Source organism: Hyperolius riggenbachi, chromosome 6 (genome assembly GCF_040937935.1).
Source record: "Hyperolius riggenbachi isolate aHypRig1 chromosome 6, aHypRig1.pri, whole genome shotgun sequence".
In the NCBI taxonomy this organism is placed as follows: Eukaryota; Metazoa; Chordata; class Amphibia; order Anura; family Hyperoliidae; genus Hyperolius; species Hyperolius riggenbachi.
This window is the reverse complement of record NC_090651.1, coordinates 22,906,421-22,932,048: the sequence shown is the minus strand read 5'-3', so window position 1 is coordinate 22,932,048 and position 25,628 is coordinate 22,906,421. Positions and strand designations below refer to the sequence as shown.

Genomic DNA, 25,628 nt, shown 5'->3' with positions numbered 1-25,628 from the left:
CTTCTTATTTCATTGATACATTGTTGCTTTGACAGTGGCTGAGAGCCCATCTGACACAACTGACACTTAAAGTGAATCGAGCACCATTTTTTGCACCCAGGGCATCTCAATAGCACATTGAGTCCCGGTTCACACTTGCGTTGCAGTGGCAAACGGATCTGATCACTGGTCAGTTGGATCCATTTTCACTTCGTTTCCCCACATCCCCCCCAGACCCCACCCCCAAAGTGGATTTTTCTATTTAGAAAGGTCCATTTCGTCACTAGTGTGAAGAAACATTTCGTTTTCTCTTTGCCCCCAATGCAGCGCTTCAGCTTCCGTTTCGCTGGGCTCAGTGGTCTGGAAAAATTGCTGCAGCACCAAATTTGCAGTCCATTCAGCAGATTGTGCGGAACGGATCCGTTTGAACGGACAGATGTGAACGGATGCGTAGTTTAACATTGGATCCGTTCCGATCTGTTTCTATCCGCGAACGGACTGTATTTTAGAGTGAATGTGAACAGGGCCTTAGTATGCATGCCAACAAAGTGGCTTATTAATAAAGAAAACATCAATTTTACCTCTTCTTTTAACTTTTAAAAGTTTTGCAGTGGGTTTTATTACCCTACTTCCCAGGCCTTCCCGACCGCTGAATTTCCAGGCATAAAGGACTGATGTAATGGTTTTATTGCACAAATTCGCAGAGCAAACAAATGCTTTCACCAGCAGGGGGTTGGTTAGATATACACCGGGCTTCAAAGAGTTTAGAGAAGTTACAGATGCTATTTTCCCAATTTCTCCTGGATAAATAATGGGCAACTAGAATGGGGAGTGGTGGACATGGCAGCTTCTATATCTATTAAAAACTAGAAAACAAAAGTGTTGCTTGGTTCCCTTCAACTGCAGTTAAGTAAACTCCACACCTTATGTATATAGGAACTGAAAATCCTACAACACAAGATGTTCTCGTTTTAACAATAAATGGTCACTCCAAATCTGGTTAGAAAGAGCTCTTTGTGCATCTGGCGTTTTTTGTTATTCAAATATTAATGTTTTGAATGAAATAAGTTGAGAATGTAAGTACCATGGCTGTAAATTGGCATCACACACACAATTAGCTGCTATAGGGAGTAACAAGAGACCAGTGTACAGTACAAAAATAGAATTTATTAAGAGGATAAAGTAAAATAAATCCGTTCTATTTTAGTATGTTGCTTATAAATAGACCTGCAATAGTATGATATCCATTCATACAGAGCTCAGTGTGGACACAACCCACGTACACACACTATATTACTGTTTCCCTTAATGACTGATAATCGATCCTTAGGGCAACAGTTCAGAGGGTAAGTGCTGTATGGACATGCTGTTCGACTATAACCAAGAAGTGTGTGCTGTGCTACAGAAAGAGGAGGAGGGTCAAGAGGCAGAGATTGAGTGAGTGCAGAACATCTGTACACTGATGAGTCATCACTGGTCTCTGACTTCCTGTAAGGAAACTCACAGCATAAGTTGTTGGTCCTGTGCTGCCCCAGTCCTCATCAGTCTGAGTTCAGCTGTGCAGGGATTACCGGAGGTAGATTAAAGTCCCTATGCTGGCTGTATATAAAAATACAATGTCCTGAGGTGTAACTAACCATTGTGGCCCTACAGCTTTTCCTAAGTAATGGAGGCGGCGGCTCAGATTCAATAAACTTTCCTCCTGAGTTTTCTCAAATGAGATCTTTTCTCATCTTATCTATAAAATACATCATCAGCGCCGCAAAGTACTAAAAGGTAATTAAAGGACAACAGAAGTGACAGGTAAGGAGGTTGCCATATTTATTTCCTTTTAAGCAATAGCAGTTGCCTGGCAGCTCTGCTGATCCTCTGCCTCTAATGCTTTTAACCATAGCCCCTAAACAAGCATGCAGCAGATCAGGTGTTTCTGACATTATTGTCAGATCTGAGATTAGCTGCATGCTTGTTTCTGGGGTGATTCATACACTACTGCGGCTAAATAGATCAGCAGGATAGCCAGGCAACTGGTATTCTTTAAAAGTAAATAAATATGGCAGCCTCCATATTCTTCTCACTTTAGTTGTCCTTTAAAGAGAACCTATAACAAAGAAAAGTTCCCCTGGGGGGTATTCCCCTCGGGAGGGGGAAGCCTCAGGGTCCCAATGAGGCTTCCCCCTCCCCTGTAGCTGCAGGCAATCCAGCGCTCGCTCCCCCTTAGCCTGGCTTGACAAGCCTGACAAGCTAAATTTATTTACCTTCCCTGGCTCCAGCGGGGGCGCTGTTGCGGCTCTCAGCACAGAGATAGGCGGAAATAGTGGATCGCCGTTGGGTCCGCTTTACTACGCAGGAGACTTCCGCCTGCGTAGTAGAGCGGCCCGACAGCGATTAGCTATTACCGAGTGGAGAGTCGATACTGCGCCTGCGCCGGGAAGGTAAAAATTTACATCCCCGCCGTTCGGAGGGCCAGTGCAAGACCGCCGTGGGACACAGGATGGGTGAAGCCTCATTAGGATACGGAGGCTTCCCCCACCCGAGGTGAGTACCCCCAACGGGAACTTTTTGTCATTACAGGTTTTCTTTGAAGTCATTTCAAACCTAAAGTGTACCCAAGGCAAAACCCCTCCCCCAAAAAACAGATACTTGCCTAAGAAGAAGGAAGCCTCTGGATCAGGCATGGGCAAACTTGGCCCTCCAGCTGTTAAGGAACTACAAGTCCCACAATGCATTGCAGGAGCCTGACAACCACAGTCATGACTCATAAAGGCAAATGCATTGTGAGACTTGTAGTTCCATAACAGCTGGAGGGCTGAGTTTGCCCATGCCTGCTCTGGATCCTGCAGAGGCTTTCTGTGTCCTCCTGGCCCCCACAATTGCCATGTGCTGACCCCCGGAACTTATGCAACAAGAGTTTTATGGATATATAGTGATGGTCATGTCTAGGAGAACTCATGGAGAAGCATGTGATCAGTTTGGTCAGGTGATAGATCTTTAATTCTCTGATTTGCTAATCATGATCATGTGCTAGAGCAGGGTGTGATAACCGCAAATCAGACCTTTTAAAAGCTATCAGCTGATCAAACAAATCAGATGCTTCTCCATGAGTTGTCCTAGACATGACCGCCACCTTGGATATATTCTTATAGCTGCACTCGCCACCGTGCATCAGACTTGGCTGTACGAGTGTGGCCACGCCTGCTCTGTAAGACGGAGCCACTCATCGTGCATGAAAAGGAATGATTTACAATGGGTACTGGGCAGCTGCACAAGTCTCCAGGAGGACATGGGATGCAGAAGCTTCCCGCTTTAGGTAAGTATCTGTTTTTTTTTGCCTCTGGTACATTTTGGACAATATAGAGTAGATGTTAGCTTGCTGGTGGCTAAAAATGGCCCTTTTTAAAGGAGAGCCTGAGGGGGGCTCAAAAAAAGTAGGCTACCTGCTCCATGGGGCTGAGCGGATCAGGTAGCCGCAAAAAACGGCGTTCCTGTGGGTCGCACTGGCGAACTTTCACTTTCGTGACCTATAGGTCACAACGCTGAGATGAGAGATTAATTCTCCTATTCACAGCGTGCAGGGAGGCAGGGGAGCAGCTGTGGGCGTGGCCATGGAGAGCTGCCCAATGGCAGCTCTGGAAAGCCTGCCTGGTGGGCGTTTTGAACAGGGAATCCCTCTCCCACATATTACTTCCGAGATAGCGACAAATATTGTTGCTAATCTCGGGTGGCTATAGCGCGGTGGAGGGGCAGAGAGTGTCGATGTGGGGACACAGAGGCATGTCATGAGGCAGAGAACATGCCTTTGTGTTCCATCTGCCCACCTCGGGTTCCCTTTAAAATCACCTTTTTACCTACATGGTATTTAAACACCTTATCAATAAAATTACTTTTAAGTTGCCAGCAAGCAAGAAAATACTCAAAATAACTTGGATAGTACCTGTTCTCTTACTATTTGGTACTGGTATTTCAACTGCAGAGCACGGAAAAGTTATTTTAAACAGAAGAAGAAAAATTATCTCCTAGGAGAAAAAGTGCATTGAATGGGGGCCCATGTGAAAGCGTGTCCTGCGAGAGATGGTAACTGGATGAGGACCGGAGACATGTGACTCAGTAAGAATTCAGCAACTCCCAGTCATCTGCCGTCAGGGCGGGGCACCTTCTCTTGGCAGGAGCGACAGGAGGAGTGACATCCTGAGGGGAGGAGTCATGCGATCTCTTCACAGAAGAATGTCCTGAATGGGGTGACAGGGCGGTACCTCTGTCCTCGCCTCTTCTGTAAAACTGCAGCAGTCTATGTTCTGCGGCTGGAGAACTTACTGTTGTACCGACCTTCGCCTCAGCGGCGTTTATCTTTTCTTTTCCATCTAGAAGGAAGACACAATCGGTCAGGGGTTTGGTTCTGATGCTTTTAGTTAAAAACCTTACCTTTCTTTCAGCGTATCTACAGGATATCAAACTTTTGAAGCTGCACGGTAGATTCATCTTGGCTTCAGTGGTGTCAGAAGTATTATATCTTTATTATCAAGTTGTCATTGTTTTTAGGTAATCTCAAGTAGTCAGAAGTATTATAATAAGAAAAGAAAACATATACCGTATTTTTCGGACCATAAGATGCTCCGGACTATAAGACGCTCCTGGGTTTAGGGCTCGTTCACCTCTAGGGTGCTTTCGGCATTTTTTCAAGCGCAGGTGATTTTCAAAATCACCCTGAAAGCGCTTGTGCAATGATCCCTATGAGAGAGTTTACATCTGAGCGGTTCGTTTCCGATACGCTCAGCAAAGTGTTGCCTGTACCATTTTTGAGGTGTTTTTGCTATAATGAAAGGTATAGGAAAACCGCGAAACACTCACAAAATCGCTTTGTGCATCGACTGCGTTTGTGTTTTTAAGAATAAACACATTGTATTTATACTTCACCGGGTCAAGCAGTTAACTTCCTGACTTGCGTCAGGGAGTGAATTAAAAAATCGCTCAGAAAAAGTGCTTAGAAAAGTGCTTTTTAAAAAAAAAAAAGCAGCATGCAGTGGAGTCCCGGGAGGTGCTAAAAAAAATTGTGCACAAAGTCACAAAACGCTTGCTAGATGTGAACAAATTCTCAGAGGACAAAAACCAAAGGGAAAAAAATATACTTAACCTGGTGCATCCATGGTCTAGGGGCGTTTTATGGACCTCCCCCTCCCCCCCAATTATTATGTCCCACTGTGTCCTCCTTTGTCTCTCCTGTCCCCTGTGTCCTCTGCCCCCTCTTTCGGTGTCTCTGTTCCCCTGCTCTCTGCCCCCATGTCTGGCATATACACGTACACACCATCCCGTGGCCGGATTTGTACTCTTTACCGCCCTAGGCCACTGTCACCAGCCACCCCCCTTCAATAGGTAGCGAGATGACCCCTCCCCTCTTTCCCTCCAGTATATGTAGCCAGATGACCCCTCCCCCCCTTTCCCTCCAGTATAGGTAGCCAGATGACCCCTCCCCCCTCTCCCTCCAGTATAGGTAGCCAGATGACCCCTCCCCCACTTTCCCTCCAGTATAGGTAGCCAGATGACTCCCTTAATCCCTCATTTTCGCACATTCCCCCCCCCCCCCCCCCCTTTCAGTATAGGTAGCCAGCTCGCCTTCACACTGCATCAGCCATCAGTGTCTCATTTCTCCACTCGTCTCCAGTTTAGAAGCTTCCTCTTCCCTCCATCTCCAATGCTGCTCAAAGTCCATAGCCGCCGGCCACAATGCAAACGTGCACAGAGAGCAAGGTGGCTGCTGCACAGACAGCTAGCAGCAGAGTACCGCGGTCAGGCGCTAGCCTGATCTCCCTGCATTGCAGCAATTGCAAGCTTGCAAATGCTGCACCAGTTTAGCCTGCTGCTTTGGTGCCCTTCCTCCTGTGGTGCCCTAGGCCATGGCCTAGATGGCCTAAATCAGGCCCTGTACCAGCCACGGTGCTTTGATAGGAAATAGCCATGCAGATTTGGGCCAATTTGTGTCCTCCGTCCCCCATGTCTGGCGTATAGAAGTACTTGCAGTCACGCCGCTCCGATAGGAAATAGCCACGCAGGTTTGGGAGCCATCTTCCAATCAGGCGTTTGGCGCTGCCCCAGGCCGCAAATCACGTGGGGCGTTATCTATGTGAAATCTCACACAAGCTGAGATCACCTCCCCTGTGACATCATCAGTAGCAGCCGGTGTTTTGTTTATATCTCCTCCACCAGTCTGCCGGATCCTGTCCCGGCAATATGAAAGGAAGGGAGGGGTTCCTCCAATAAATGTAAAATCTTTTATATTTGTCATCATGCAGCTGAAAAAAGGCTGCTATTTATCATTATAATTTAGAAAATAGATTTTATTTCTGAAATCTTGTATTTTTAATTTGGGTCCACTTTAAGTTCACCTCAGGTTTACTTTGAAGGGAACCAAGCCCCACTTTTTTACGCCTGGTTTCTAATAGCTATAGGAGCTGCCATGTTCCCCCCTCCTCTTCTAGCTGCCCATTATTTATACAGGGGAACGTGTGAAGATAGCATCTGTGACGTTTCTAAACTCTTTGAAGCACAGTGTTCAATCTACCCATCCCTCCCGCTGATGAAATCTTTTGTTTGCTCTCTGCTAATGTGTACAGTAAAATAATTATATCAGTTCTTATCTGCCTGAAATTTCTGCTTTTGGGCAGGCCTGGGAAGTAGGGTAAAAAGGCCTCTACTAAACTTTTAAATGTAAAAAAAGAGGTAAAATTGAAGTTATTTTTTTTTACTAATGAGCTACATCATTGGCAGGCATTTTTAATGTGCTATTGAGATACCCTGGGTGCTAAAATGATGCTTGCTTCACTTGTCATCACTTATCAGCAACCGGGATGATCAATGCGAAGCTAATAACTGCTGCCCATTTCATGCAGATGAATGGAGCTTAGGGCCGGACAGCCGTGTGTCACACAGAGGGACACAATGACATTGGCAGAGTTACACACACTCACAGAAGTGCTGGGCCGCGGTGCGGGGCTTCAGACGGTCCTTTGGTTTAGCCGCTGTTGTCACAGATTCATCCCACTGGCTCCAAAGCTGAAAAGCAGAAAGGAGCGGAACAATTATGGGAGCGCTTGTATCATCTGAGATGTATCTACGGAATGTTTTACACACAGCCAAAAAACACAGCCAGACTTGTACAATAATTCATCCCCCATCGTTCCTTGTACAGTTCCATTACATTCTGGAATCAAAATGTATGCATTTCATCCCCTTTGCAATGGCACCCCTTAACCTCCTTAGCGGTAATCCCGAGCCTGACTCGTAGTAGTCGCCGGGAGGTCTGTACAGAGCCTGCAGTGGGTGTTTGTAACGCACCTCCCCAGGATCCAGACGCTGGCAGCCATTCTTCTTCTCCCTCCCATGTGCAGCCCCCTCTTCCATGTGTAACATCCATGTACAGCAGCCCCTCCCATTCCATGTGCAGCCCCCTCTTTCATGTGTATCATCCATGTACAGCAGCCCCTCCCATTCCATGTGCAGCCCCCTCTTCCATGTGTTTCATCCATGTACAGCAGCCCCTCCCATGTGCAGCCCCCTCTTCCATGTGTATCATCCATGTACAGTAGCCCCTCCCATTCCATGTGCAGCCCCCTCTTCCATGTGTATCATCCATGTACAGCAGCCCCTCCCATTCCATGTGCAGCCCCCTCTTCCATGTGTACCATCCATGTACAGCAGCCCCTCCCATTCCATGTGCAGCCCCCTCTTCCATGTGTGACATCCATGTACTGCAGCCCCTCCCATTCCATGTGCAGCCCCCTCTTCCATGTGCATCATCCATGTACAGCAGCCGTTTCTTCCATGAACAGCTCCGTTGAGCATCAGTTTCCCTTTTTCATGTGTTGCTCCCCATTTTCATGTTTAGGTGCCCCCTTGGGCTGCTGCCACCCAAGGCCCGGGCCTTTCCAGCAATCTTGCCCGAGTGCTCTCAGCAGTATTAGGCCCGGTTCAAACTTGTGTTAAGTGGCAAATGGGTCTGTGAAAACGGATCTGATCACAGATCGATGGGATCCGTTTTCACTCCATTGCCACTCAGCTGCTTCCATTCCATTTCCCCATATCCTCCCCAGACCCCCAAAGTGAATTTTGCTGGATAGAACGGTCCGTTTCTACACTAGTGTGAAGAAACGTTCCATTCTCTCATTGCCCACAACGCAGCACTTCAGCTTCACTGGGCTCAGCGGCCTGGAAAAACAGCTGCAGGAGGAAACTTTGGTCCGTTCAGCGGATCGTGTGGAACAAATCCATTTGGACGGACGGATGTAAAAGGATCCAAAGGTCAACATTGGATCCAATCAAATCCGTTAAGAACTGCTTGCTTCTGATCCGGGAACGGACCGTTATTTAACACTAATGTGAACTAGGCCTTATAGGACATCTGTATCGATTGGTGTCAGCAAGAACAGATTTTCTGATTATTGGTGATCTGCAGAATCACCAATAATGCGAGTATAGCGAGACAAGACAACCAGATGTAGAGATAGGTGTTTGGTGCAACAGTAATACAGATAGAAATACCAACCTCCCCAGAGGAGCTAGTAGAGGGAGATATCTCTATAGAACACAGGGATCAGCACTCCAGCAAGCTGGAAATGCAGATGAACTAGAATCAGTTCACCCGTGGAGCGGGTGGTGCACAGTAAGACACGTATACTGATCACCCGTGGAGCGGGTAATTCAGACTGTACTGCAGCAGATGATCACCTGAGGGACAGGAGATCAAGACTGTACTGCAGCTAATGATCACCTGAGGGGCAGGAGATCAAGACTGTACTGCAGCTACTGGTCACCTGAGGAGCAGGTGATTAAGACTGTACTGTAGCTACTGGTCACCTGAGGAGCAGGTGATTAAGACTGCCGCTACTGGTCACCTGAGGAGCAGGTGACTAAACTGTACAGAGAATCCCTCACCAGAGACTAGGCTCACTGGTGAGGACAGGAGAGTCAGACAAGCAGATTCGGCAACTAACGGACAGATGCGGTACAAAGACAGAAGGCTTAAATCAGAGTAGTGTTCAGGCTGAGTCGGCAACAGGATCAGATAGGCAGAAGCACAGAATCAGAAAGCAGAAGAGTAGTCGAGGCTAGCAGAAGGTCATAACAAATAATACAATTCAATTAGTACTTTAGCTATCAACATAATCTGACTAAGTGTGGACCCCCAGCTCCTGCTGGTTCTAGCACACTTTGCGATCTGACTAAGGCCTGAGTGCTAACACGTAGCATTTACAACAGCAGACGAGGAGCTACTGACAGGCAGGTCCTATATATACTGAGAGCGCCCCACAGCGCCGCCCGAGTCACTCAACCAATCAGGAGCACTGCTGGAGTCAGCTGACCGGCCGATCAGCTGACTCCTCTTCTATTCGCATAAAGGTCCTGTCGCCTGGCGCACGCACGCGTAGCTCTCAGTCTATGTGCAACTGAAGGACCAGGCAAAACTCCACCATGTAACTGCGCGGCGGAGGCCGCCGGCTGAGACGCGGAGACAGCCGCCATGCCGCTCACCGATGCGGCGGCATCTCCGCTATCTATTACAACATCATTCCTGAGACCACTGAGAGAATACAATTATCTTACTCATACTGTGTTTGTAATAAGTGTACTGTATGTGATGTGTATATTTAATATGACATTTGTCTTTGTTTTGTTTTTTTGTCTAAAAGCGGTACAATGTTAGATCCTAAAATCTAGAAGAAAAAAAAAAATCATAGCCCAGGGAGATTACCTGCAGCCCCTGCACAGAACTCACCTCCAAGGGATTCAGCGCTGCATTTATTCCTCCTGTCCTAAGGGTGGTGCTCTACTCATATGGTGAGATTGCCAATTATTGTCATGTGACAAACAGCAATCTCACCCAAGGGATTGAGAGCCTCGGAGGACATGGAGGAGACTGTCCGGGGGAGTCTGGGAGGTAAGTATCAAGTGCTGCTCCGCAGTGCCCGCTCTGCAGTAACCTCCCCGGCGGTTGCCCCGACCTAGGCTCAGGATTACCGGCAGAGAGGTGTGCTATGGTTTTATCAGAAATGAATGACACATAGCTAATTATAGTTTCTTGAATACTTGTTGTTACATGTCCCCTGAACTACTTTCACCTCCTGGACGTAAAAGCTATGTCCAGGAGGCCATGTGCGCTCCCGTGGCCGATCACGCTCCGTAAGCCAGGGAATCAGTGAATCGGGCTATGGTGCCCGATCACTGATTCCTCTCCCCCGCAGAAAAAGCGACAGCTTCTCTCGGAAGCCTAGCTTTTTCTGCCTCCTACGTCCCCCTATGTCCCTCTAAGCGTACTTTACGCTTAGAGTGACGTCATGGAAACAAACCTACGGTTGCCATCTTGTGGCCAAAAAGTAAAACTACATCTACAATAAAAAAAAAAAAATAAACATATTTACATTACAAAAATTACTATTTATATCCCACCCTCCCAAAAATACCCAAATAAAATGTTTAATAATGCAAAAAAAACCATTACAATAAAGAAAAAAAAAAAAACCTAAGGGTCTAAACTTTTTAAATATCTATGTAAAGATTAAATATTTCTATTTTTTTATTATTATAAGCTTGTAAATAGTGATGGATGCAAAACGGAAAAAATGCACCTTTATTTCCAAATAAAATTTTGTCGCCATACATTGTGATAGGGACATAATTTAAACGGTGTAATAACCGGGACAAATGAGCAAATACAATACGTGAGTTTTAATTACGGAGGCATGTATTATTTTAAAACTATAATGGCCGAAAACTGAGAAATAATGATTTTTTTTCCATTTTTTTTCTTATTCTTACTGTTAAAATGCATTTACAGTAAGGTAGCTCTTAGCAAAATGTACCCCCCCAAAGAAAGCCTCATTGGTGGCGGAAAGAACAAGATATAGATCAGTTCATTGTGATAAGTAGTGATAAAGTTATAGGTTATGAATGGGAGGTGAACATTGCTTGGATGCATAAAGTGAAAACGACTGAGGGCCGAAGTGGTTAAAGTGGACCTGAACTCTTGCACGGGACAGAAGAAAAGCAGAGAGAAATGCATCCTGTATGTATTTAGAGTTTAGCCTGTCTAATTCCCCCTCATCTGTGACTAATCACAACTGTAATTTGATCTCTCAGCTGTGTCAGCTGGCTGCCTCGACAGAGCAGCTAATTTGTAAACACAGGATGTTAACCTTATGTTTGCTTCCATGAAACCAGGAAGTAGACCCACTGCGGATTTATTGCAGGATTTGTATCAGCTGTAACAAAACTGTTTTTCTTTAAAGGTTATTATGCTGTTTCTTATCTTTTAAAGCAGAGAGGAGGTTCTGAATTCAGGTCCACTTTAAAACGTCCCGAAGACCAAATAAAAATACAGGCAATATTCCATATGTACCTTGGTGCATTTTTTTGTCAGCCACTCTGGTTCTATAAATATCACAGGTACACTTTACCACACATTCCCATAGACTCAGATCCCGCCCTAAGCTGAGCCACCTGTATCAATAAGTCCCGTGTGTTCCAGGTAAAGCGAATACGTTTAATGAGACATTGATGTCTCGCCCTGCCCTGCCTCTATTTGTCAGGTCAACAAAAGCACCTCGACTCTCCACAATTTGGCATCAACAATCCTAATGAAAGAACAAGAAGCTGCTACCTGCTCAGTCCAGCCCTGCGTCCTGCAGTCCACGTGATCAAACTGTGATAAGGTTTTCTGAGCACGATACAGTCCCATCGCTGCCTCCAGCTTCTGACACACGGCAAGGCAGCTCTAAAAACAACAGGAAAATAAGCTAAAGGTTATCCTCATCTGAGGACAGTCAGTGACATGACTATGTACTCTGTAATGTGCTGCAGAAGATGTCAGTGCTATATAAATACATAATATGGTAGGACATTAGACTATGGCTATGGTAGGATTAGATTGTGAGCTCCTCTGAGGACAGTCAGTGACATGACTATGTACTCTGTAATGTGCTGCAGAAGATGTCAGTGCTATATAAATACATAATATGGTAGGACATTAGACTATGGCTATAGTAGGGATTAGATTGTGAGCTCCTCTGAGGACAGTCAGTGACATGACTATGTACTCTGTACAGTGCTGCAGAAGATGTCAGTGCTATATAAATACATAATAATAATATGGTAGGATATTACACTATGACTATGGTAGGGATTAGATTGTGAGCTCCTCTGAGGGACAATTAGTGACATGACTATGTACTCTGTACAGTGCTGCAGAAGATGTCAGTGCTATATAAATACATAATAATAATATGGTAGGATATTACACTATGACTATGGTAGGGATTAGATTGTGAGCTCCTCTGAGGACAGTCAGTGACATGACTATGTACTCTGTAAAGTGCTGCAGAAGATGTCAGTGCTACAGAAATAAATAATAAATTATTTTACTACAAAATGGAGAATCCGCATACAAAAGGCCAGAAATCGGTAAGCGGACTTCTCTTTATATACTCGTGATTATTGTTTTTCCACTTTGGTGCTCTCCTTTAATTATCACAGATGATTGTCACTTACCAAGATCCCACTGTCAGAAATGTCCAGGTACTGAAGCCCTTTGAATACAAACAGGAATTTCACCCCCTCCTCTGTCATTCCTGGGTTGCCTAGGAGGAAAGTGTGAACAATCACATGTCAGACTTTAGCAGACTAATCCAATCGAAAGAATCGCACTCCTGTCGGCAGTGGATGCTGGTGCAGGATCCCAGCAGCAGCGTAACCCAGATAATCAAAAGAGGAGTCCGCACAAAGTCTGAATCAGGAACAACGTAAATTCATTACCGTTCCAGCACATACGTTATGACATCTGACGTCACAGCCAACAATCGTTTCGGGGCTATCAAGTCCCCTTTGTCAAGGCCGTACATGTTCTTGTCTGCCTATTCCTTGAGAGGGGGACCTTGGTGGCCCCGAAACAATCGTCGGCTGTGACAGTCACAGACACGGAACGTTTATATCGTATTTTTCTCCTGGCGGATTTAAAGCGCCAGAGCTGCAGCCACTAGGAGGCGCTCTATAGGCAATACCAGCATTAGGGAGTCTTGCCCAAGCTCTCCTTGCTGAATAGGTGCGTGCTTACTCAACAGGAAGAGCCGAGATTCAAACCCAGGTCTCCTGTGTCAGAGGGAGAGCCCTTATCTATTACATTATCCAGCCGCTGTCTGATGTCATAACGTGTGTGCTGGAACAATAAGGGATTCATATTGTTCCTGATTAAAGTGGACCTGAACTCAGACCTCTCCTCTGCTATAAAAGATACACAACAGCATAATAGCCTTTAAACAAAAAAAAAAAAACATTACTTTGTTACATCTGAATACAAATCCTAAAATAAATGCACTGTTTATATTTCCTGATTCATGGAAGCAGGCATGTTGGTACCAGCCTGTACTTTCAAATGAGTTTATCTGCCATCTCTGCCATAGGCAGTCATGTGACACAGGGGAGAGATCAGATTACAACTTGTGATTAGACACAAATGAGGGGGAATTACACAGGATAAACTCTCTAAATACATACAGGGTGCATTTCTCTATGTTTCCTTCTGCCCTGTGCAAGAGTTCAGCTCCACTCGAGTGAAAATAATGTAATAAAAAAGTGCTTAATTTTTATAATAATTATGTATAAATGATTTAGTCAGTGTTTGCCCATTGTAAAATCTTTCCTCTCCCTCATTTACATTCTGACATTTATCACATGGTGACATTTTTACTGCTGGAAGGTGATTTCACTGGAAGGAGATGCTGCTTGCTTTTTTTTTGGCAGTTGGAAACAGCTGTTTTTTTCCTACAATGCAACAAGACTCCCACAGTGTGATGTCAGGACCTCAGTGCTATGCGGCGCTGACATCACACTGTGGGAGGGGTTTCACCACAATATCAGCCATACAGACCCCCTGATGGTCTGTTTGAGAAAAGGAATAGATTTCTCATGTAAAAGGGGGCATCAGCTACTGATTGGGATGAAGTTCAATTCTTGGTTACGGTGTCTCTTTAATTAACTATTACATTATCCAGCCACAGTCACATGTCATAATGTAATCCTTCAGCACAATACTTTATCTCTAACCTGCCAGACATCTATAGGACCATCAGCAATGTGTATATGAGCAGGCAGTGCATGGCAATATTACCGTTACTACTGTGTTTCCCCCGAGAATAAGACAGTGTCCTATATTCATTTTTGCTCCAAAAGATGTGCTAGAGCAGGGGTCAGGAACCTTTTTGGCTGAGAGAGCCATGAATGCCACATATTGTAAAATGTATTTCCCTGAGAGCCATACAATGTTTCAAACTGGGACAGTGCACATGCGCAACAGAAGGCTCACGTCCCTGTTGCCATGGTGATGTGTATACAGTTGATCAGCCGGGCAGCGGAAGTGTCAGACACGTCTTCAGCTTCTCTTGGGTTTCAGCAACATCAGCAATTTCCCAGACAGGAGAAATACCGACTAACAGCTTGCACAATTAGCTAGCTGACTTGGGGGTTGATTCACTTTGTAGGACAAGATCCCTGCACTGTGGCCAAGTGACAAGCAGCCTATTGGGCCAATCAAAGTACGGGGATCTCTTCCTACAAAGTCACTGGACCTGATAGGGTCCAAAATGGGACAATTGGAGCAGCTGTTGGTTTTGGGGTAGCATGAGTTTGTTAGTAGTGCATGCTACATCAGTAGCGTGCCTACTCTGAAAATGTTACTTGCGCTGCCACACTAAGCTGTGCTGCCTGAGCAGTGTAGCTTAGTGAATCAACCCCTCCTGATGTGTATGTGAGCCAGATGTAGCCATCAAAAGAGCCACATCTGGCTCCCTAACCCTGTGCTAGAGCTTATTTTCAGGGGGTGTCTTATATTCTATGAGCACACAAGTTCCTGTGCTGTGTGTCTTCTTGCCTTCCGCACTGTGCTGCCTCTTCCTCTGCTGGATCCACCTCTTTTGTGTCCCTGTGTCCCCCTTGGACCTTCGTGTCCTCCTGGTGCCCACCTCTGTACCCATGTGTCCTCCTCTACCCCCGTCCTCCTGTGTCTACCACTGTCCCCATGCATCCTCCTTACCCCCAGCTTCAATGCCGCACTGTCCCCAGATGTCCTCATGCATCCTCTTCTCTCCCCCAGCTACATGCCACTGTGTCCCAGAGCTTCAGCCTATGGGGAAGAAGTACGGCAACTTGTGTTTCTGCTGGAGCCGATGGTCTCGTAGGTGGGACCATAGCTCTGTCATTGGGCCAATCACAGCACTCCCTGAGTAGCTGCAAGCGCAGTGATTGGTACACTGAGGTAGCCATGCTCCCACTCGCGAGACCATCAGCTCCAGTGATAACAGAAGTTGCCATACTTTTTCCCCTTACTGCCACTAGGGCTTACTTTCGGGGGATGTCTTATTTTCAGGGAAACTGTGCCACCCGCAGTGTACGGCACGTTACACAATTAGGGCGACTCATAGTACATGAGTAATGTGAGCATCACTACGGTAACGCGCGATACATAAGTAGCGTAACAAGTGCTAGGGTATTCCAGAGCAGAGGGGAGGCTTGTGAGAAGTCTTGCATGTAAGTGGGAGGAGGTGGTTCTAGGGGAGGATACCAGAAAGTGCAGATCTGAGGTTGCGATTGGATTGGTATCTGCAAACTACTGAGGAAATGTACAGGGGAGCGAGACTGTGGAGAGCTTTGTAGATTAGGGATAATGCCTGGTACACACAATGCAATTTTACATTAGATTGACGGTTGAATCGATTATTTCAGACAGGTCCAATCTGATTTCCATTCGTTTTTCTGATCGATGTTGAATAGAAGTGATTGGAAAATCAATAAGAAAAACAATCAGTAAATCAATCAGAACAATGATCGAATATCAGATCGGATGAGTCGGAAATAATAGGTACGACCGTCAATCTGACAGAAAATTGCATCATACCAGGCATAAGAGTTTGAAGTGAATTTTCTGCTTTAAAGGGAACCTGAAGTGAGTAAAATCATATAAAAAAAAAAAAAAAACACGATGTAGCTGCAAATGAATATTATATACTAACATCGCTGTCAGTTCCTCTCAGAAGCTCACCATTTTCTTCTTACAGTGATCCCTTCCAGTTCTGACAATATTTTGTCAGAACTGAAATATACCAGTTGCTGTCAGTTATATATCAGCAGCTGTCAGTTACAACTGAATGTGCAAGGTAATATCCATGTTTCCCTATGGCTCAAGTGGGCAATATTACAGTGTAACAGTGTGCTGACCAGGAAGCTGTTAGGGGGTAATGGCCATTTTCAAGATGGAGGACAGAGACTTTCACTGATCAGAGTGAACAAACCGGATGCAGGAGAGGAGAAAGAGGTTGAGCAGTAGACTACATGGGAGGTAAGTATGACCTGTGTATGTTTATTTTCACTTTTAATTTTCAGTTTAGGTTCTCTTTAAACCTGCCATACACTGACATACTTTCTCCTGACACGCCCAATAGATTGATCCCTCTATGATCGACATTTCATCAGTGAGGGATTTATCACTGTCACACACTGCTCATCGATTTTTTTATGGTTTTCACTTCAAAACCCATTACAGTGACTTCTTGCCTGAAGTGACAAAAAGGCTTTTGTCACTTCAGGCATAACCGTTAGTAATTGGATGCTTGTCATCTACTGATTCTCAGTGCTTTGATTTAAAATCCTCAGGTGTATGTGTGTTGTGGCTGGTGATGCAGAGATGTTTGTGCACTGGATGGCCATCCTACACTTTAATTACAGTCTATACCCGCATATAAGCCGACTCATGTATAAACCGAGGTACCCACTTTTCCTTCACAAACCAGGAAAAATTATTGACTAATGTATATGCCCCCTCCCCAGTATAGCGCACTCTACAGCTTCATCCCGTGGGCCTGACGTCATCGCTTATGAGAAATACACGGGTGAATTTGAACTGCCGAGCAGAGCGTGGGAGCGAGGGACGGGCACACTGAGGCCTGGGATAGGAATTTGGGATGCCGGCTTTCTAGCCAATAGGAACAAGGCTAGATGCCAGGACAGACCCCGCAGTTTACTTACTGATGTGCCACTATACAAGGCTACATACCTGAGTGTGCATTCAATGCGCGGGCGGTTTACTTACCATAAGGGTTTTACGATATGCCTAATTTTATGTTTTTTCTATGAACCAGAATTTTAATCTGCTATTAAAGAGTTGGAAGACATACAGTGCCAGTGAGGTTAGTGAATCAAACGCTAGATCCACTTGTTGTTGAGGTGGACAACATCTGGTGAGTGCAAAATATTGGGGAATGTGAAGCAAGTTGTGTGATCACGAGTGGCGCACCAATCACTGAGACACGGGTGTTTGAGGAGATATTGAAACAGTATTACGCTATGTGGAGCTTATTTTGTATTTATAGGAACCTGTAGCAGAGTGGAGAGCGCAGTTCAGCTATTGAGATTAATTGACCATGAAGAGTCCAGACTTACCAGACAGATCCAGCAGCCTCAGGTTTCCCAGCCCCCTGCACATCACCCGTACTGGAGCAGTCATCGTCCTGATCCCGGCATCAGATAAGCAGTTATTCTTCAAGTACAAGCTTCTCAGGCTGCAGAGAGCAAAACAGATGTGCATATATGTTACATATTGTTAACATCGTGTACTTTCAAATTAGCTTATCTGACGGGACAGTCAGGTGACACAGCGGAGAAATCAAATAACAACTTGTGATCGACAGATGAAGGGGAATTAGACAGGCTAAACTCTCTGAATACATACAGGGTGCATTTCTCTGTTTTTCTTCTGTCCTGTGCAAGAATTCAGGTCCAAATATTTAGAAAAAATGAAGCTAGAAAGCTGTAAATTGCCGGGTATACTGGCCTATTTGTCTATGTTCAATGAAGCAAAAATCAACTACCTATGATTTTAACGTATCTTTTTTTTCGATCGAAAGTGAACATGGCAGCACCTCCAAAGAAGTGCAGTGTGGGAGAGCACAGAACCATCAAGTTCCTGTTTCTCCAAGGGAAAGGTGGAAAAGCAGATCCATGATGAAATGTCACAAACTTTGGGTGCCAATAGGGGGTGCAGCAGGTGCGATTGCATCTGGCCCCTTGAGTAAGAGGGGCGCCATGGGGCCCTCCATCAACCACAGTATTAGCTCTTTCTTGGTCCTGTGTTTATAATATTCACTTCTATAGATGCTTTGAATAGTGATAATCATTAACAAACAGCTCCCCACCCCCTTCTTGCACCTCTGACACTGTGGTAGTCCTTGATTGGTTTTGGTGTTACTTATCAATTGCTATGTATAGAGGGCTTGGGGGGCCCCTGAAATACAGGTGACGTATAAGGACTGTATGTAAGATTACTGTTCACATCCCATCTGATCTATACAGTTACACTTGAGCTCTGGAGTTACTCTCATGTAACTTTGGTTCATCATAACATGTTTGTTACATTGCAGTTCCACCTTTATCTTGTTCTAACCGGTTTTATCTGGTTTTTGAAGGCCGAAAACCATAACGTCCATGGTCTGTGCACGAGGTGTCCACGCTTGGCTGTGTTATATTGCACAGAAGTGGATATCATAGATTTGTACTGTGATCACAGACCTATGACGGCGACCGTGTATACACTTACGTGTGTTATGGTTTAGGGAGTATAATGGGGTTGGGAAAACGCCTGGGCTTCGGGACTTTGCCGAGACCAACAAACGTGATGGATTGTGTCGCCAGGTGTTTTCCCCTACGGAAGATTGACGGGGTCCCCTCTTCCTTGATGTTGCTGCAACACTTGGTAAAGAAATGTTGATGCATGCTTGCTCATAATTACTAACACTAAGGCTGCTTACACACTAAGACGTTACAGGCGCACGTTAGTGCAGCCTGTAACACAGCCCCACCGCACAGTAATTAAAAATCAATCAGCCTATTCACACTGCACACGTTGCGTTACATTGTAACACAGCACATCCGTTGAGAGTGCTGCATGCTGTGCGTTATGCGCGGCTAAGCCGCGTTAGACTGTGCGCACATGCTCAGTCATGTTGGGGAGGAGCGGAGAGCGGCCAAGCACATGGCTAATTAATATTCACTGCACGGTGTGACGTGCAGTGTTTACTTCCTGGAGCGGCAGCTCTGTGCGGTGATTGGCCGGGCGGGACCATGTGATGCCGCATGCGTCCAAGAGTGCGCATCACGGCATCACGGACGCCAGAGTGAGCTGCACAACGCGGCTCACTCCGACGTCCACATCAGAGAGCACCAGGCGTTGCGTTAGGGGCACGTTATGTGCCCTATAACGTCCCCTAAACGCAACGTCCTGGTGTGTAAGTAGCCTTAAACTACGATTCTGCAAATACCTTCTTAAAGATACATTTATATTTATAACAGAATTATAGAACAATAAATACTGTTTGAACTATTCAGTTTTGCCTACATTTCTTCTTAACCTACTATAAGTAGTGTGCGCTTTGTAGCAGGGTTTAAAACCCCTATGTTTTGGGGCAAAACAGCCCCATGTAAAACTTGCACTGGGGTCTACAGCTTCTAATCTACGTCACTGCCAGTGGCCTTTCATGTGCAACTGGTAAACGTTGGGAGTGTAATTTTTAATACTGGCCACTTCAGTGATAAAATGTGAGAAACCAAGTGGAGCGTCTGTCTCTGCCTCTGTGCCTGCAGATGTGACAGTACCATGACACGACCACGGAGGACCACCAAATATCAGCCAAAAATATTGCTACCCGTATATTCCGGCGTATAAGACGACTGGTTGTATAAGACGACCCCCCAACTTTTCCAGTTAAAATATAGAGTTTGGAATCTACTCGCTGTATAAGACTACCCCTCTTCCAACGCACACAAAAAAAAAAATCATATTCTGGTGCTATGTATGAAGAGATACTGGTGCTGTACTGTATGTGATACCCAATATATAACAGTATATAGGCGATTCACTGGTTGGATTGGTAAACTCTCCCTTTCCCTAAGTGCATTGGTCAGCTCTCCTTGTCTACCCGTTTATCAGAGCGGTATGGAAGAATAGATCGCGCTGTGCCCATAAAACACGCCTCTTTCACCCTTCTGGACCACCTTTGTATCCAATTTACCTCCTTATCTGCCTCTCAGATCTCGCACATGTGCGCCTGCACCGCTTCACTACAGTCCTCAGCAGAGGAGATCTGAGAGGCGGCAACAGGATAGGGCGTATCACCCGGCATCAATGACACCCGCCGTATAAGACGACCCCCGACTTGTCAGATAATTTTCAGGGGTTTAAAAGTAGTCTTATACGCCAGAATATACAGTACATATCCAGGAATGTCACCAGAGAGAATTGGTGCCATAATCCACGATGACTTGTGAATGAGAAAGCTTGCCACAAAGTTTTGACAACTGAACAAAAGAGGAGACGTGTGGAGAGATCAGAGGCTGTTCTGGATCATTTTGCAAGAAATTAATCAGATTTCCTGGACAGACTGGTCACTGGTGATGAGATATAGATCTACTGTTGTGCTCCTGATACAAATATGGGGGCGTGGCCTGAGTTGAAGGGCGGAGTTTAAGGTGCCAAAACGCCATGCACCTACAGGCTTCTGAGCTGTAAATCCAGTTCTGATCCTTAGACAAAGGAACAGGCGAAGGAATGGAGGCACAGTGGTTCCCCCAAGCCAAAGAAGTTCTGTGTGCAAAGATCAGTGCAGAAGCAAATGGCAACCATTTTTGGGGATACAAAGGCAGTTTTGCTCGTGGATTACCTCCAAAAGGGTTCAACCATCAAAGCAACATATTACTGTTCTTTATTGACAATGCTGAGGCAAAACATGAAGAAAAACCTCAGAGGAAATCTCTCCAAGGGTTTCATCCATTTGCTTGGCAATACGTCATCACATTGCAGGTGACAGTATTGCAAAAATGACCTCCATTAAAGAGGAACTTCATCCTAAACAAACATACTGTCACTAAAGGTAGCCATACACTTATAAATATTCAGCAGATTCGACCATCAGATAGATTTCTGTCAGATACCTGTCAGGTTGAATCTGACAGGAATCTATTTGATATGTGCCACACACTAGGAACAGATTTCCAATACATTTCAGAATGACATCTATTGGAAATCGATCTAAATGCATTATTGGACCATTAGATACAATGCAATTCTATGGGCCTTCGATCTGCTGCCAGCAGCAGATCAACCTAGATTTTTCATCCAGTCAAATAGATCAAATCAGCCACAAATCGATCGATTGGCTGATTTGATGAATCGATTTCTGATCGATCGATTCTATCGAATCGATTGATCGCTGAAATCGACCAGTGTATGGGCCCATTAAGTTACATTGGTTATGTTAATTAAAATAGATCGGTAATATAATCTCTTACCCACCCTGTTTTAAAAGAACAGGCAAATGTTTGTGATTTCATGGGGGTAGCCATCTTTTTGGTTGAAAGGAAGCAACAGGGAGCATGAGACACAGTTCCAACTGTCCTGTGTCCTGATCACCCTTCCCAGCTGCGCGCGCTAGGCATCAAGAACAACAACATCAGAAATCCCATCATGCTTCAGGGGAAAAATGCCTGGGCAGTTTTCTTTGATAGGGCAGTGCTTAACTTATGTGCAGCTAAAAATGAGGCTTGGGTGAGAAAAACAAAGTTCTGTGAAACAGTTAAAGAAACACCAAGCCTTTGCAGTGCTGCTGAGTACATTTTTAGTCTGGAGGTTCACTTTAAACTTTCAAGTGATCCTATTTACCCGCCTTGGCTCCTTCTGACTATCATCTGTTCCCCAAGCTCAAAAGGGACAACTTGGGAGAGATTCTTGAGGCAACTGATGTTGCAAATGAGTGGATACACCAGCAGTTGGAAGAATTCTATTTGCAGAAACTTAGAAAGCTGCAGAACAGGTGTCACAAGTGCACTGACATCCTGAGGGAATATGTAGAGTAATGTGGCAGAATACAACTTCCTAGTTGTTTATTTTAGGGTAAGGCTCAATATTTGTCAGCATCCCCCGATACTAATTATAAAAGGTTTTTTTTGTGCAGTACTCTCTTTTGTCTTTAACATCATCTCAGATACCACTAGACCATATATATTTAGGGTACTGAGCGTTTGTGCATAAATGCTTTTCAAACATTCCTCTATGCCAGTGATTTCCAAAAACCTGTCCTCGTGACTCCCCAACGGTGCATGTTTTGCAGGCAGCCTCACCCATGCACAGGTGGGGTAATTAGTGTCTCAGCTACATGGAATCCACCTAGTTGAGACACTAATTACCCCACCAGTGCAAAGGGGATGTTGCCTTCAAAACAGTCCGTTGGGGAGTCACAAGGACAGGTTTGAGAAACACTGCTCTATGCTTCTAACTACCTAAAGACCACCTCACGCCAATTGGCATGAACACAGCGACTCCCCAGGACCGCATAACACCAATTGGCGTTAAGTCCTGGGGGTGGAGTTTGCAGGAGATCGCGTGCGCCGATGCTGGTGCATCCCCGCTCCGCCATCGGTCTCCCAGCGGCGATCGCCGCTAGGAGACCATTAGACGGCGAGACCATCGTCTATTTACATTGTACAGCGCTGTGATCTACGGCAGCACTGTACTGGGGACAGCCGTGCCACTCGGCTTTCCCCTGGGGAGGCACAAGAGTGATTGGCTCTCATAGGCTGATGCCTATAACAGCCGATCGCAGTGATTGGTTGGCGGAAGAAGGGAGGGAGGGCAGGGAGAAAAAAAATTGGTAGTTTTATTTAAAAAAATAAAATAAACATAGCAGCAGCGATCAGAGCCCACCAACAGAAAGCTCTGCTGGTGGGCAAAAAGGGGGGGAGGGGGGGAGGGGGGAATCACGTGTGCTGAGTTGTACAGCCTTGCAGTGAGCCCTTAAAGTGAACCCGAGGTGTGAGTAATATGGAGGCTGCCATATTTATTTCCTTTTAGACAATACCAGTTTCCTGGCAGCCCTGCTTATCTATTTGAGTGCAGAAACAAGCATGCAGCCAATCTTGTCAGTTCTGACAATATTGTCAGAAACACCTGATCTGCAGCATGCTTGTTCAGGGGCTAGGACTAAACGTATTAGAGGCAGAGGATCAACAGGATAGCCAAGCAACAGGTATTGCTTAAAAGGAAATAAGTATGGCAGCCTCCATATCACCTCTCACCTCGGGTTCTCTTTAAAGCCGCAGTGGCCTGAATTGTAAAAAATAGCATGGCCACTAGGGGGTGTAAGCCTGTGGTCCTGAAGTGGTTAAAGTGGGGTGAAAATCAAAATTACATTTCTGCTCTGGAACGTTAAACACAGCAAAAAGAAAAAAACAAATATAAAAAAAAAATATAAAACAGAATGTCACTATAAGGCATAATTACGCTGAAGTTAGCTGATTACATTGCCATTTGCAAGACAAATGATCACATTTCCTTGTAAGTAATTGCTGAGCAAATAAAGCAGAGAAAGTTCTCTGCTTCCCTCTGGATACAGTAGAGGATGTTCTGCATTGTTTACTCAGCTTAGTTTAGCTCAACATAATTTTGATCATTTTGGCAGCATTTTGGAAGGCGTAGCAATGTGTTCACGGGAAGCACAATGTGAACCGCAATAAGTGAACCCTATGGGCCAGATTTACCAAAGCATTATCGACAGTTTTTTCTTCTTAAACAAACTGTTCTAACCAGCAGAGGAACTATTCTGTATGATAGTAAGAAACTTCTCAAATCCTACCTAATAGCGGCAGTTTAGCATGGATTTCTGGAGTTGCACTACAGATAAGAAAAGGGCAAATCCATCTCTAAACTGCTGCAAATTAAGAAGTCAAAATTATGTTGAGCTAAACTAAGCTGAGTAAACAATGCAGAACATCCTCTACTGTATCCTGGGGGAAGCAGAGAACTTTCTCTGCTTTATTTGCTCAGCAATTACTTACAAGGAAATGTGACAATTTGAATCAGATTCAAGATACTGTGTCTGACCTACAAATCCGTCCACAAAACCTGTCCAACCTACATTTCCGATCTTACTCAGAGGTACACACCTAGCCGCTCACTCCGCTCTTCCAATGAACTTCGCCTGACCGTCCCTCGCATCACCCAGTCCCATGCACGCCTCCAGGACTTCTCAAGAGCTGCTCCAACACTATGGAACTTCCTACCTCCACCCATTAGGGCAGCCCCCTCCTTCAACATCTTCAAGAAGGCCCTCAAAACTCACCTTTTCACTCTGGCCTACCACCCCTCACAATTGCTCTAAACCAGGGGTCTCAAACTCGCGGCCCGCGGGCCATTTGCGGCCCTCGATACAATATTTTGTGGCCCTCGCTGGCAAAAGCTTCCTTATAGTTCGCTTCAGTGCTCCCAAGTAATCCGCCGCATCCCCGCCGCTAAACAAAGGCTGCAGAGCCCCCAAAGCGCCCGGGGGGCAATCCGCTGGCATTTCCTGGAAGGGGCAGAGCTTTCAGCTTCAGCTCTGCCCCTCCTGACGTCAATCGCCGCACGGATCGCCGCCTCTCCCCGCCCCTCTTTGTGAAGGAAGAGTGAGAGGGGCGGGCAGAGGCGGTGATGCACCGCGATTGTGAAATTCCTTATGCGGCCCAGCCTCATCCTGACTTTGCCTCCTGCGGCCCCCAGGTAAATTTGAGTTTGAGACCCCTGCTCTAAACCCACAGCTGAACTCTAGATTGTAAGCTCCTTTGGGCAGGGTCCTCCTCCTTTTGTGTCCTACCTGATCATGCACCTTCATTACTGTGCACCCATGCTATGCATCTGAGTGAACCTAACTTGCCTAATCTCCATGCTCCCCTCCAGTGACTGACTAAGCATTACCTTGTACTCATACTGTGCTGTGTGATCTGGTTTACTTGTATTCCTGTATTGTCATATTGCTGTTTGTCACCCCTAAATATTGTCTGTAACCTAAATTAATGTCGCTTTATAAATACAATAAATAATAATAATAAGTGCTTAACCCTCCTGGCGGTCTAATTATTTTCGCCAGGAGGCAGCGCAGCATTTTTTATTCTTTTTTAAATCATGTAGCGAGCCCAGGGCGATCTTCGGCGATCTCCGATCAGGAAATCCCGTTCAAAGAACGACGTCATTGGGAGTCCCGATCCACCCCTCAGCGCTGACTGGCACTGATTGGCCAGGCAGCGCACGGGGTTTGCGGGGGTGGGGGTGGGGGGGGGGGAGGGGCGGCGCGGCGGATAGCGGCGATCGAGCACGGGGCAGCGGCGATCGGTATGCTGACACAGCTAGCAAAGTGCTAGCTGCGTGCAGCAAAAAAAAAAAATTAAGCAAATCGGCCCAGCAGGGCCTGAGAAAACCTCCTGCGCGGCTTACCCCGAACTGCGTTCGGGGTTACCGCCAGGAAGGTTAATAGCAGTTCTGCAGATCGTGCAGCAGTGCAGGCTATGCATGATATGTGAAGGGCTCCACCCCCCTGCTGCCAGGTGTCATGTGAAGCTGTTCTGTGCTTTACCCTTCCAGTGCTGGGCATTGATGCAATACAGCAGATCTATTTGTTACCTCTGCACAGCAATTCCCCTCACACATCCGCTGTGAGAGGCCTTACTAACAGTTCAAGAAGGAATCTGCACAATTTAGTGATTTCTTAGGATGTCTGAGACAATTCTGCACAGATCACTAAAAACCTACTAATATTTTGTCT

The 25,628-nt window shown here is 45.7% G+C and overlaps 1 protein-coding gene across 1 annotated transcript in view; it reads right to left on the bottom strand.

Annotated features, from left to right (window-relative positions):
• Window positions 1-1,125: 1,125 nt before the first annotated feature.
• LRRC42 (leucine rich repeat containing 42) overlaps window positions 1,126-25,628 on the bottom strand; it is a 35,760-nt gene continuing 11,257 nt past the window's right edge. Inside the window, exons 4-8 of the mRNA XM_068238993.1 lie at window positions 17,449-17,567; window positions 12,511-12,599; window positions 11,624-11,737; window positions 6,939-7,023; window positions 1,126-4,337 (exon numbers count right to left, since the gene is read on the bottom strand). Coding sequence (XP_068095094.1) covers window positions 4,081-4,337; window positions 6,939-7,023; window positions 11,624-11,737; window positions 12,511-12,599; window positions 17,449-17,567 — 664 coding nt within the window. The 3' untranslated portion in view covers window positions 1,126-4,080. The remainder of the gene's footprint in view (window positions 4,338-6,938; window positions 7,024-11,623; window positions 11,738-12,510; window positions 12,600-17,448; window positions 17,568-25,628) is intronic.